Source organism: Choloepus didactylus, chromosome 7 (genome assembly GCF_015220235.1).
Source record: "Choloepus didactylus isolate mChoDid1 chromosome 7, mChoDid1.pri, whole genome shotgun sequence".
Taxonomy (NCBI): domain Eukaryota; kingdom Metazoa; phylum Chordata; class Mammalia; order Pilosa; family Megalonychidae; genus Choloepus; species Choloepus didactylus.
In genome coordinates this window covers 33,473,404-33,488,348 of record NC_051313.1, presented here as the reverse complement: position 1 = coordinate 33,488,348, position 14,945 = coordinate 33,473,404, and the positions used below count along the sequence as shown (strand labels likewise).

The following is a 14,945-nucleotide window of genomic DNA, read 5'->3' as shown; positions in this document are numbered from 1 at the left end:
TGGAGGTAAGAAGGGGACAAGAAATGCAGACAGCCTCTAGGAGCTGGAAGCAGCAAGGAAACAGATTCTCATATTGAGGCTCCACAAGTCACTCCAGCACCTTGGTTTTAGCCTAGTGAGACCCCTTTCAGACTTGTGACCTCCAGAACTGTAAGATAATACATCTGTGTTGTTTTAGGCTACTAAGTGTGTGGTAGTTTTTGACAGAAGCTATAGAAAATTAAATGGGTAAAGCATTTAGCAGTTTACCTGGCATGTAGCATTCATGCAGCGCTGTTTGCTAACTCAGTTCCAGTGTTGAGACTCACAGAAGCATTCGACTTTTCTGCATTTTGCTAGGTATAGCCCATCCTCTCCTGCTCTATCCATTCATTAACACACTTCTCAGTCACTAATTCTTGAAAAAAATATATGTTGAATATGTATTTTCATATGTAAACTCCTCTTTTGAACCCTTAGGCATTGTTTGTATGTTTTTTATGGTACTTGTTTTATTTTTCCTTGATTTGAGTTATTTTTGTTAGTGTAAGTTAGTGTAAGAAGCAAGTTGAACATGAATGCAATTTTTATTAATTTTTATATTCCCAGGATGGAATCCATTTGCATAAAGTTAGGTAATAAGTTTTAAGTATTAGGAATTATTAAATAATAAGTCATTATTGAATGTGAGTTATAAGAATTCTTATCAGCTTCAATGTACGGATTCCAAACTGGTACTATGAACACTTTGGCCTTTTGTGCAACTCTTTCTCGCCTTTTCCTTCAGCTCAAAATACTGGTCTAATAATGACTATCTCATAGCATAGGATGCCATTGAATATTGGAAAAAAATTAACCTAACTTTGTGGAAAAAAAATTCTGCAAGACTAGTATAATATCCTGCTATGATTCAGTTATGTCTTATAAATTAACAAGTATTTTGTCCTTGACCTGATTAGGAATTTTCATATATTTTCCTTAAAAGATACTCCTCAAAAATGAAAAGAAAAGCTGCTAGTGGCTTATGTATATAGAATGTCATTACTCTATTATAGTCCATTAGTCTGAAATATATACAAGGTAAGAAATCTCTGATTTATTCTAAGTTGTTTTTTTTTTTATTTTTAGAGGAGTCAAAATGTTTTCAGATGCTCCTTCTTACAGAACTAAGGGAATATACATAACTGTTGATTTTAGCAGATGCAGTAGGTGCCCCACCCTGATCTCTTTTCCCCAGCTGGTTTTACCCACTTCCCAGCTGCTACAGGTGTCAGATGCTAACAGCTCACCTTTACATAAGGGTGGCCTGTAGCCAATGACTGATGGATGCAAGCTTGTAAACATCTGGAATTCTTGCCTCAGGGTGGGTCAGTCTCTGTGGTACAATTCATACTCCAGAGCTCCAGATGGGAACAGGCTGAGGCTGTAATTATTCTTCCCCCACCCCCACACATGCATGACTATACCTATTCATTTCTTTGCAGTAATCCTGTTTCTGTATGTAATTACAGGCCTAGAGAATAGAATTCAGAAGAACTTCCCCACTTCTTACACTAAAATTTGTCATAATTTACACACTATTCTGAGATTTCCTTTTTTTCACTGCAACATATACCAGAGATCTTTTTTTTAATATCAGTAGTAAAGAGCTGCTTCATTATTTTGAAAGTTGCCTGGTATTCCATTGTATAAAAGTACCCAAATTAATTAAACAGCCTTATTCCAGTTGATACGTGGGCTGTTTCCAATCTTTAACTATTGTAGGCAGCATTGCAATGAATAACCTTGTAAAAAATTCATTTTGTTTTTAACGAAAACAGACAAATTTAGTATAAAACTCAGCCTATGTTGCTGTTACAAAAAGAATAAATAAATGCACTGGTATAAATTAGATAGAAGTTTATATTTGTTTCATGTAACAGTCCTCAACATTTGCTTTTATCTTGGGAGTAAAAGTGGCTGCTCCACTTGTTCCCATTTTCTGTCAATCAGAAGTCGGAAAAGAAGAAGTGAAGGGCAAGCAGTTGTCTGATGTGAACTGGAAATTGCTCATAGCATGTCCACTCACATGCCAACAGCAGAAATCAGTTTGCAAGGGAGGTGGAGAGAAATTAGTCTCTATTTATGTAGTTTTGTGCTCATCTAAAAGTCTGGGGGAAGATGGGAGAACTGATTATTGAGGAACAATCAGTTGCACCCTCTAGTGCTTTTAAGAATTTGGGTGCATTAAAAGTTATCTCTAATTACGGATTTAGTAAGTAAGCTGGGAGGAGAAAAATTACCCCAGAGGCATAATAAACTAGAAATGTAGACAAGCGCTCATCCTGACAGGCTGCTTAAATTTAAAAATACCTATATTCCTTGACTTTGAGTTTCATAAGCAGTTTGAGCTCATAAGTCTAACTTTTATGGCTAGAATATATTTGGCTATCCTGGGCCAAAATTTGTAAGGCTACAAGTCAAGTTAAATCAGTTTTGTAGAGTTTGCTCCTCAGAACAACTTCTTTTGGAATTCCTGGCTCTAGTGGTGAACAGAATGAGGAAGATAGAAAGCAAAAGAAATGTGTACCACATTAGTGGGTAGTAGAGATTGGTGAACACAGAATTCTGAGTAGAGTTACAAATTTATGTTAGCAAATCCTGGATGCCTTTTTGACTTCGGACTCTTCTCTAATGGCATGAAGTTGCCTTTTATCTGATACAGCAGACACAGAAGCATGTGTTTAAATTATTTTAGAAGGTAGATAGGTCATTTCATTTTTCCTGAGACAGAAGGACATATAAGCATACATACATTTTTAAATGTGTGTAAAAATAAATAAATATGAGAGAGGGTTCTCTACGCTCAACTTGTACCGAATAAAATCTCCAAAACTGGAATAAAATGATTCACAACAATTTTTCTCATTTAAGATATCCAAGATGATCTTTCAGTGCATAGCTTTAACATTGCTTAATGTTGCAATGGATAATTCCGTGGTATACTGTGAAGTGAAATTTAGAAAGTAAAATTAACATTGTCTCAAAGAAAGCTTCTTAATACATTTTGCTCGTTTCTGAGATTGCTTGCATTTTGGTGATGGTTGGCTGCGTGTTAGGAGAAGGTGGAACATTAGATGGAAAAATAGTGGAATTTTAATAAGCTGCTGGTCTTCTAATAATTTGCTTTTATTTGAACCATTTTTTATTTGGCATTTATTCATAAATCTCATTCCTGAAAAAAGTATATATATAGTATTAAGAGAGTAAAGAGAGAAAGACAGACATTCAAATTTTGCAGAAAGATACTTCAATCAGCACTATACTGCTGCATATTAAATTTTTCTTATAGACTTTGCTGTAGTTCTTTGGGATTCAAAATCACCACTAGAGGAACAATTGGAAGTAATCAAGTCATGTTTAAATAGTAAGTTGCAAGAAGCACATCATTTTAGGTGGCTGTTATATTTTTGGAATTCTAAACAGTTCTTAGTACTACAGGACTCATTTCCTTCCGTATTTGAATATTATTTTAATACACATGCAAAAAAGAAAAAAAAAGCCCAAATGCAAATATATATGTTCCTTTAATTTCTGAATATATATTATTTTATCACCCTAGTGCATAAATTTTACAGTCGTGAGGAGTTAGGAATTTTTAGAATTTTGAGTGAACTTGTATTTGTATAATATTTGGCAACAGCTTAATGTGCTTCTTGACATATATTTAACTTATCTTTTGGTTCCTGCTAAAGACCTTCTTTACGTAATTGTTTTCATGACTCTTCTGCCTCAGGTCATCAAGTCTAAAAGAGGGATTTGGGGCCTTCAACTAATTTACTAACGCTAGTCTCAAAGAACTATTGTCTTTTCCCCCTTTTTCCTATCCTTTGAAACTAAGTCCAAAGTAAATGCATGGTAACAAGTTTTCTTCACTGCTTTTTAGTGTAGAGGTTCAGTTCAGGAAAAGTTCTGTCCAAGAATGAGAATTCCAGCAGTGTTCTCCATGCCACCAGCAGCATAAAAGTCTTGGAATGTGGAAATAAACCAAAGTAAATTTTGCTCTGAGTGAAGACATTTATATAGGATAAAGTACGATTATGATTCTTAACACACACTTCATAACCATTTTTTCTTCAGAGTTTAAATGATCAGCATTTATGGACAACAAACATAAAAGTGAAATCGTCCCACTGTGATTTTTATTCAGATACAAAATACGGAGGAAGGTTCTAAGAGATAAAGCATTCTTTGGTTGAACTGCTGAGGTAGTCAGGCTGAAATGTTTTGGGGTGGATATATATGAATGGCAGCAAGAAAGAGAGAGCTGGGTGAGCAGGCAACCCCGCTTCCTTCAGGCAGTCCTGAGGGCCCAACTGAGAGGGTCAAGGCCCTGGCCTTACCTGCGTGGAACTAGGGTAGCCACTGTTTCAGGAGCAGGAGGTCTGGTCCTGTGCAGTTGTGCTCATTCTGGGTGTTTCCATGTTCTCTCATCTATCATGTATTTATGTGTCCAAGAGGGAAGAACCAACTATTTTATCCTTGGTCTGTTCTTCATATATTCACTCTTAATCTTCCAATCCATTCTCCACACCACAGCCAGAGTGATTAAATAGTCTGATTATGTCACATCCCCACTTAAAACCCCACAGGGTTGGTGGGAATGTAAAATGGTGCCACTGCTGTGGTTCCTCAGAGAGTTAAACATAGAACTACATATGACCTGGCAATCCCACTTCTAGATATATACCCAAAAGAGTTGAAAGCAGGATCTCAAACAGATTTTTACACACTGATGTTCATAGTGACATTATTCCCAATTGCCCAAAGGTGGAAGTAACCCAAGTGTTCATCCACAGATGGATGGATAAACAAAATGGGTATAGCCATAAAATGGAATTTTACTCTATCATCAAAAGGAATGAACTGCTGTTACATGCTACAACATAGATGAACCTTGAAAACATCATGTTGAATGAAATGAGCCAGCCACAAAAGGACAAATATTGTGTGATTTCTCTTATGTGAAACACTTAGAATGAGCAAATTCATAGGCAGAAAACCAAATAGTGGTTACTAGGGATAGGGGAAGAGTGGAATAAGGAGTTATTGCTTAATGGGTATGAGTTTCTGTTTGGAATGATGAAAATATTCTAGAAATAGATAGTGGTAAATGTTACACAATATTGTCAATGTACTGCAAATTTTTCACTTAAAATAATTTTTGTGTTATGTATATTTTACCACAATAATAAAAAAATAAGTTAAAAAGAAAACCTTCAATGGCAGCTTATTGCTCTTAGGATAAAGGCCAAAGTTCTTTCACATCACTCTATGTTCTCTCTTTTTCTCCCTTTTAGCCATGGTTACCAGCATTCACTTCTACCTTTAGGCCAAGTTCCTTCCTGTTTGGGTCCTTTTTATGCAGTTTGCTTTGCCTGGAATTCTCTCCTCCCCACCCCACCTCATTCTCATTGCAACTCAAAAGTCACTTCCTCCAGGAAGCCTTCCTGGAGCCTCCACATCAGGCTAGGTCCCCTTTTTTCCCCTTTTTCACTCTCAGTGCAGTCTGCATCCCCATTTGAAGCACACTACTATAGAAGTTATTTGTTTAATACTTGCTTCTCTTTCTAGAGTGTAAGCTCAATGAAGACATTGGTTATTATTGTTAATTGCTGTGCCTCTAATGCCTAGCAAGGTGTCTGTCGCACTGTACATTTTTTATATCTATTTCTTGAATGAATGAATGAATGAATGAAGCAAATGAATGACCATCTGGACAGTTGAATGGCTGGCTATGTCCGATTTATTTTTGCCCCCTGCGTGCAGGCAGGATAGCTGCAGGTACGGAGAAGTGATAGGTCCATTAGGGCACGGTGGCAGGAGGTGGGCAGGTGGGATGGGATCAGGGGAGAGTGAGAAGATGGATAGGGGCATGGGGTGTGTCTGGGAACCTCTTTTGTTAGAGGCAGTCACAGTTCTGTAGGACCAGAGATCAAGTACCAAAAAGCATATCCAGAAGAAGAGTGAGGATTTGGGATCGGGGTGGTGAGCCAGCCTCGTAACGGTTGCTGAGGTACAGAATCAAGCCAGTAGCCACTGAATTGTGGAACAGTGGGTGGGAACAGGCAAAATGAAGGCCATCTCAGTAATTTCAGACATGAAGTGCCAAAGACTGGGAGGCTTCTGTGGGCTCCAGTCACACATTTTCATGGGTAACATGCTCATTGAAGGGGACAGCCCAGGTTGAAAAGCATTTACCTCCACTTTTCCAATACATTACTGTATTTCCTTATATGAAATTTTTGCAGCCATACAGGTTTGAAATTCAGAATGTTTTGGATTTTGGAAAGGAGATAGAAGGTGCATATACCATGCATTAAGTACCATTTCCAGTGGGTTCTGTGGCAGCACTTGTTAGCAAACTCATTAACAGCTCTGCAGTGAACTGTTGGAATATTCACAGTTTCGGGATAAATAAAGACTATAATAGCCTCACATGACTTCAAGTCAGGTTTTGCCACCAAATGAGATTTAAGAAAACACAAAACCAAACCTCTTTCTGTTTTCATAGCTTTTTGGATGTGGAAATTCTGTATGAGGGGTTGTGGGCCTGGTACTAAACTTCACATGCTCCCAGAGCCCTATTAATTCCTACTTGATTGATTCCCAGCAGCAGGAGAGGAGCTGGCTGCTTGGCAGACTCAGGGATTCCTCAGTGCTGCAGGGAAATCCTCAGAATGTACCTGGTGCCCAACTGCCTGGAAGAAAAGTTAGCCACCTCTTGCCTTTTCCTTAGGCTACTAGGAGGTGGCTAGCAAGCTACAATATTTATTAAGAATCTGTTTAATAAATAAGCAGGGCTCAGTTGGGAGACAGAAAGATAAGCAAAAGGTGAGCTGTCTAGGTTTATATGAAATCAGTCCTTCTCTCTCCAAGACCTTTCACCTGAGCACCATATATATTTCCAAGCATGTGACACACAGCTCCACTCCACACTCACAAACAAAACTGGTTATCCTCTGTCAACCGAAAACAAAAAACAAAATCTGCTGTTTATCTCATAATCCTTATCACCATCCACTAAATGGCCCAAATTAGAATCAATCTGCTATTTTCTGCCCCAAATCCTATCAAATCTCCCCCCTAGCTGCCCTTCTGTCTCTTCTCACCAGGGCCTCACCCCCTGAGCTGGTTACTCACGTGTTTCCTCTCTGCTCTCATTTTCTGCCTTCCCTTGTCTATCCGTCTCTTCCTCTCTGACCTTACTCATTTTTCAGTAACAAAGATTTTTTAGAATGTCATTTGTGATAAAAATCCTATTGTTTAAAAATGTCAATATCATGAAAAATAAGGAAAAACAACTGTATGCCAACAAGCTAGACAATTTACGGGAGATGGTCCATCTCCTAGAAGCACGTGAACAACCTAGACTGACCCAAGAAGAAATAGAAGACCTCAACAACCCAATCACAAGCAAAGAGATCCAATCAGTCATCAAAAATCTCCTTACACTCCCCCAGTTGGCGGGCAGTCAGCCGGCTGTGGATTATGATGAGCACTTTTGGACTCGGCGGCGGGGAGGGAGTCGACCAAGCCACGGATGTTTGCCTGCCGGCTGAGGAGAGAGAAGCAACTAACAAAACACAGTGAAAACAATGATTATTCCATATGCAGTTTGCAGGATGTCCATGGCAACATTGAAAATCAATTCCTTATTGTCACCAGATTTTCTTATATAAGAAGATCCATTTCAAATAGCCTAAACACTTTTTCTTCTGTTGGATCATGATGGCAAGATTCAAGGGAGGGTATGATGGAAAGATTGCTGGATTATATGATCTGGATAAAACCTTGGGTCGAGGTTATTTTGCAGTGGTTAAACTTGATAGACATGTCTTTACAGGTGAAAAGATGGCAGAAAAAGTTATTGACAAGACAAAACTGGACACTCTAGCAACAAGTGATCTTTTCCAGGAAGTGAGATGTATGAAACTAAGGCTGCATTCTAACATCTACACCTTTACAAAGTTATTGACACCAGACCAAACTGTATCTTATTCTAGAACTGGGAAATGGAGATATGTTTGATTACATAATGAAACACGAGGAGAGTCTTAATGAAAACTTGGCTAAGAAGTACATTGCTCAGATAGTGCATGCTATATCTTATTGCTATAAACTCCATGTAGTTCACAGAGACTTAAAACCAGAGAATGTGGTCTTCTTTGAAAAACAAGTTCTTGTCAAGTTGACAGACTTTGATTTCAGCAACAAGTTTCAACCAGGGAAGAAGCTCATGACAAGCTGTGGATCTCTTGCATTTTCTGCTCCAGAAATTCTGCTTGGTGGTGAGTATGATGCACCCGCAGTAGATTACCAGGTGTCATTGAAATCTTTCATTAAATATGTGAGCCAGAGATTTTTTTTATTCAGTTTTATTGAGATATATTCACATACCATACAGTCATCCATGGTGTACAATCAACTAGTCACTGTACCATCATATAGTTGTGCATTCATCACCCCAATCTATTTTTGAACATTTTCCTTATAACAGAATCAGAATAACATTAAAAAATAAAAATAAAAAAGAACACCCAAATCATCCTGCCCCCCATCCCACCCTATTTTTCATTTAGTTCTTGTCCCCATTTTTCTACTCATCCATCCATACACTGGATAAAGGGAGTGCGATCCACAAGGTTTTCACAATCACACTGTCACCCCTTATAATCTACATTGCTATACAATCATCTTCAAGAGTCAAGGCTACTGGGTTGGAGTTTGATAGTTTCAGCCATTTACTTCTAGCTATTCTAGGACATTAAAACCTAAAAAGCATTATTTATATAGTGCGTAAGAATGTCCACCAGAGTGACCTCTCAATTCCATTTAAAATCTCTCAGCCACTGAAGCTTTATTTCATTTCATTTTGCATCCCCCTTTTGGTCAGGAAGATGTTCTCAATCCCGTGAATCCATATTCATCCCTGGGAGTCATATCCTGGGTTACCAGGGAGATTATACCCCTGGGAGTCAGATCCCACTTAGGGGTGAGGGCAGTGAGATCACCTGCCAAGGTGGCTTAGTTAGAGAGAGAGGGCCACATCTGAGCAACAAAGAGGCACTCAGGGGGAGACTTTTAGGCACAATTATAAGCAGGTTTAGCCTCTCCTTTGCAGTAACAAGCTTCGTAGGGGCAAGCCCCAAGACAGAGGGTGAGCCAAAGATTTTTGATTAGTGGAGCAGTTTTAATCAGAAAATGAAGCCAGGAAGATACAGAAGAAACACAAGTATCTAACTGTGAAAAGGTGTCAAATTTCATTGGTAATCAGGGAAAGGCAAATTAAAACCACAAGATGCTGTTTCATTCTCTTCCTATTAGCAAAAATTAAAGTTGGACAAAATTATGTGTTGGCAAGATTACAGGACATCAGGAAGTCTTACACTATTTAGAGGACATAAAGTTAAAGATGTACACATCCTATGATCCAGCAGTTCTACTCCTGGGTATGTACCCTAAAGAAGCACCTACTCATGTAAACAAAAGATTTTTAAAGAAGGTTTTGAATATCATTGTTGAATATTCATCAGCAGGAAAATAAATTGTTCAATATTCATATTACAGAATTCTCTATGTTAGTAAGAATGAATGAACTTGAACTGTATATGTCAGCATGGCTGAATTTCACAGATGTAGTGTTTAAAGGAAAAAAATCAAGTTGATTACTTAAGAGTACATATAGTATGTCATTTATGCAAAAGTTTAAAATATGCAAACCAATATTATATTTTGTTTAGGGATGCATGCATATATGAAAAATGCATGAGATCAAGACAGATTACCTCTGAGGGGCAGGCAAATATCTACAGGATTTCAGGTATACTAGTGATTTTTATTAAGTTGGGTGATGGGTACACAGTTGTTCCTTATAACTATTTATATCTTTTTGTATGTATTTAATATTTCATAATAAAAGTTAAAAAGTTAAGGAAGAAAAAATTGTCTGGAAGGATGCATACCAATATGATAAAGGGATACCTTATATTGGTAAAGTAGGATTGGGTAGAGTTCATGGGTAACCCTTTCATTTTCTTTATTTGTATTTATTTCAATACATTTTGTGAATATAATAAATATAGAATTGTTTCTTTATTTTAAAAATCTACCTAAAAATAAAAGCCCAGGGCCAGATGGCTTCACAGTGGAATTTTACCAAACTTTCCAAAAAGAATTGACACCATTCCTGCTCAAACTCTTTCAAAAAATTGAAGAAAAAGGAACACTACCTAACTCATTTTATGAAGCTAGTATCACACTGATACCACTCTGGTGGACATTCTTATGCACTATATAGATAACACCTCTTAGGCTTTAATGTATTGGAATAGCTAGAAGTAAATACCTGAAGCTACCAAACTCCAACCCAGCAATCTGGACTCCTGAAGACAATTATATAATAATGTAGATTACAAGGGGTGACAGTGTGATTGTGAAGACCTTGTGGATCACACCCCCTTTAGCTAGTGTATGGATGAGTGGAGGAATGGGGATAAAAACTAAAGGACAAATGGGGTGGGATGGGGGGATGATTTGGGTGTTCTTTTTTCACTTTTATTTTTTATTCTTGTTCTGGTTCTTTCTGATGTAAGGAAAATGTTCAGAGATAGATTGTGGTGATGAACGCATAACTATGTTATCATACTGTGGACAGTGGATTGTATATCATGGATGATTGTATGGTGTGTGAATGTATTTCAATAAAACTGAATTTAATAAAAAAAAAATAGGGTGGTAAAAAAAAAAAAAAACAGATAAAGATGCTACAAAAAGGGAAAACTATAGGCCAATCTCCCTAATGAATATAGGTGCAAAAATCCTAAACAAAATACTTGCAAATCGAATCCAAAAGGATGCTAAAAGAATTATACACCACGACCAGGTAGGTTTCATTCCTGGCATGCAAGGATGGTTCAACATAAGAAAATCAATTATGTATTACAACACATTAATAAATTGAAAGGGATCAATCAAATGGTAATCTTGATAGAGGCTGAAAAAGCATTTGGCAAAATTCAACATATCATCATTTTATTGAGATATATTCACATACCACGCAGTCATACAAAACAAATTGTACTTTCGATTGTTTACAGTACCATTACATAGTTGTACATTCATCACCTAAATCAATCCCTGACACCTTCATTAGCACACACACAAAAATAACAAGAATAATAATTAGAGTGAAAAAGAGCAATTGAAGTAAAAAAGAACACTGGGTACCTTTATCTGTTTGTTTTGCTTCCCCTACTTTTCTACACATCCGTCCATAAACTAGACAAAGTGGAGTTTGGTCCTTATGGCATTCCCAATCCCACTGTCACCCCTCATAAGCTACATTTTTATACAACTGTCTTCGAGATTCATGGGTTCTGGGTTGTAGTTTAATAGTTTCAGGTATCCACCACCAGCTACCCCAATTCTTTAGAACCTAAAAAAGGTTGTCTAAAGTGTGCGTAAGAGTGCCCACCAGAGTGATCTCTCGGCTCGTTTTGGAATCTCTCTGCCACTGAAGCTTCCCTTTTTGATTAAAAACACTTCAAAAGGTAGGAATTGAGGGAACCTTTCTCAATATGCTAAAGGGCATATATGAAAAACTCACAGCCAGCACAGAACTCAATGCTGAGAGGCTGAAAGCCTTCCCCCTAACATGGGGAATGAGAAGGATGCCCACTGTCACCTCTAGTTTTCAACATTGTGCTAGAAGTTCTAGCCACAGCAATTCACCAAGACAAAGAAAAAAAGCTACCCAAATTGGAAAGGAAGAAGTAAAGCTGTAATTATTGGCAGATGATATGATCTTATAGTTAGAAAATCCTGAGAATTCGACAGCAAATCTACTTGAGCTAATAAAAACATTCAGCAGAGTGGCAGGATATAAGATTAATGCACATAAGTCAGTAATGTCCCTATATACTAGTAAGGACCTAACTGAAGAGGCAACAAAAAAAATTTCTATTCACAATAGCAACTAAAAAAATCAAGTACCTAGGAATAAATTTAACCATGGAGATACAAGACCTCTACACAAAAAATTACAGAACTTACTAAAAGAAATAAAAAAGGACCTAAATAGGTGGAAAAATATTCCAAGCTCATGAATAGGAAGACTAAACATCATTAAGATGTCAATTCTACCCAAACTGTTCTACATATTCAATGCAATTCCAATAAAAATTCCAACAACCTACTTTGCAGACTTGGAAAAGCTAATCATCAAATTTCTTTGGAAAGGAAAGGTGCCTTGAATTGCCAAAAACACCCTAAAAAAAAGAAGACTGAAGTGGGAGGACTTACACTTCCAGACTTTGAAGACTACTATAAAGCTACAGTTGACAAAACACCATGGTATTGGCACAAAGACAGACATATTGATCAATGGAATCAAATTGAGAGTTCAGAAATAGACCCCCAGATCTATGGTTTACTGATTTTTGGTAAGGCCCCCAAATCCATTGAACTGGGACAGAACAGTCTTTTCAACAAATGGGGCTGGGAGAACTAGATATTCATAACCAAAAGAATGAAAGAAGACCCTACCTCACACCCTATACAAAAATTAACTCAAAGTGGATCAAGGACCTCAATATGAGAGAGGGCACTATAAAACTCTTAGAAGATAATATAGGGAAACATCTTCAGGACCTAGTATAGTAATAGGAGGTAGCTTCTTAGACCCTATACCCAGAACACAAGCAACAATAGAAAAAATAGATAAATGGGATTTCCTCAAAAATCAAAAGCTTCTCTGCCTCAAAAAACTTTGTCAAAAAGGTGAACAGGCAGCCAACTCAATGGGAGAAAAGATTTGGAAACCATATATTTGATAAGAGACTGAAATCCTGCGTATAAAAAGAAATCCTACAACTCAACAACAACAGTACAAACAGCCCAATTATGAAATGGGCAAAAGATACAAGACATTTTTCTGAAGAGGAAATGCAAATGGCTAAAAAACACATGAAAAAATGTTCATCTTCTCTAGCTATTAGGGCAATGCAAATCAAAACCACAGTGAGATACTATCTCATGCCAATAAGAATGGCTGCCATTAAACAAATGAAACAATAAATGCTGGGGAGCATATGGAGTAATTGGAACTCTTATTCATTGCTGGTGGGAATGTATAATGGTACAGCCACTGTAAAAAATAGTTTGGCATTTTCTCAGAATACTAGATATTGAATTACCCTGCGATCTGGCAATTCCACTTTTCGGTATATACCCAGAAGATTTAAAAACAGTGACATAAACAGACATTTGTACACTAATGTTCATAGCAGCACTGTTCACAATTGCCAAGAGATGGAAACAACCCAAGTGTCCAACAGATGAGTGGATAAACAAAATGTGGTGTCTATATACAATGGAATACTATGCAGCAGTAAGAAGGAACAATTTCCTAAAACATATGGCAACATGGATGAAATTAAAGATATAATGCTGAGTGAAATAAGTCAGATAAAAAAGGAAAGATATTTGTATGTTACCACTTCTATGAACTCCCTGAACAATGTAAAATCAATGTCTTATAATGTAGAATATTGGGGACCTAGGGATAGACAGAAGCTAGTGATGGGGAATGATAACCAATATGTTCATATATGTTAATGATGGTGAATTCTAAGGTATAGGAATGATAGGGGTGATTATTGTTTGTTAATGGGATTATATGTATCACAGCTGTATTGAAGGTGAATAGGATTGAAAGGGGTTGTTTAAAGGCATGTATCCCACAGATCAGCACTACAAATATAGATAAGTGTTTGCATGATATACTTCTAAGGGGTGATACTAGTACAGAGAGTTGACAGCAGAACAGTATATGGGAAAAATCTACCTATTGCATACTAGGGACTATAATTAATAGGAATACCATACTAGTACCACACAAATACTAGGGACAAATAATTAAGGGCTGAAAAGAGCTATGAGATGTTTTGGGTCATGAGAATTGTTTAAAATGGAGAGTGATGAGGATTGTACAACTAAGTGATGATAATGTGAGATATGGATGGATTATTGTGGACATAACATATGCTATGTGAATTTAGGAACCCCTTACTTTATAAGTCAAGCCCTCAATCTTGAGGCTTGCTCTGGTGAAACATGGTTGTAAAGGGGAGGCTAAGCCCAACTATAATCATGACCAGAAGTCATCTCCAGAGGACCTCTTTTGTTTCTCAGATGTGGACTTTCTCTCTCTAAGCCTAACCCGGCAAGTAAATTCATGACCCTCCCCCTGACATGGGACAGGACCCCCCAGATGAATGAGTCTCCCTGGCAACGTGAGACACAGATTCCGGGAATGAGCCTGACTGTGGCAATGAGAAGTTGAGAATGCCTTTTTGACAAAAAAGGGGAAAAGAAAGGCAACAAAATAAGGTTTCAGTGGCTAAGAGAATTCACATAGAGTCTAGAGGCTGTCCTCCTATGCATATATATATATATATATATACACACAAACACACACAATCTATATTTATAACTCCATATCTATATGCCTCAATAAGGAAATTTTATTTAATAATTATATAATAAATTAATTAAAATATATGGAAAGATAGATTAACAAAACAAATGTGGCAAAATATTAATAATTGGTGAATCTGGGTAAAGAATATACAGAAGTTCTTTGTACAATTCTTACAAGCTTTCTGTAAATTTGAGATTATTTCAGCATAAAAACTAGAAACATCAATTTTTAAATATTGAACTTATTTTGCTATTATCCAAACAACAAATTTTATTATAACACATTTACACACGATTTCCTCAGCTTCCAACAGCACATATATAGAAAATTTAAGCTCCTCAGCGTCATGGTCAGTGACTTTCTACAATCTGGTCCCAACTTAGATTTTCAGCCTCACTCTTTCCTTTCCCTGTAGGAACTCCTTCTTCTCTTCCTGCCGAAATGA

The 14,945-nt window shown here is 37.1% G+C and overlaps 1 protein-coding gene across 1 annotated transcript; it reads left to right on the top strand.

Moving 5' to 3' along the window:
• The first annotated feature begins 7,595 nt into the window (after positions 1-7,595).
• On the top strand, positions 7,596-14,945 carry LOC119540518 (SNF-related serine/threonine-protein kinase-like). Its single transcript, XM_037844629.1, is given in 3 exon segments — positions 7,596-7,997; positions 7,999-8,368; positions 14,916-14,945. Coding segments are annotated over 3 exon segments (651 nt in total). The 5' UTR covers positions 7,596-7,746.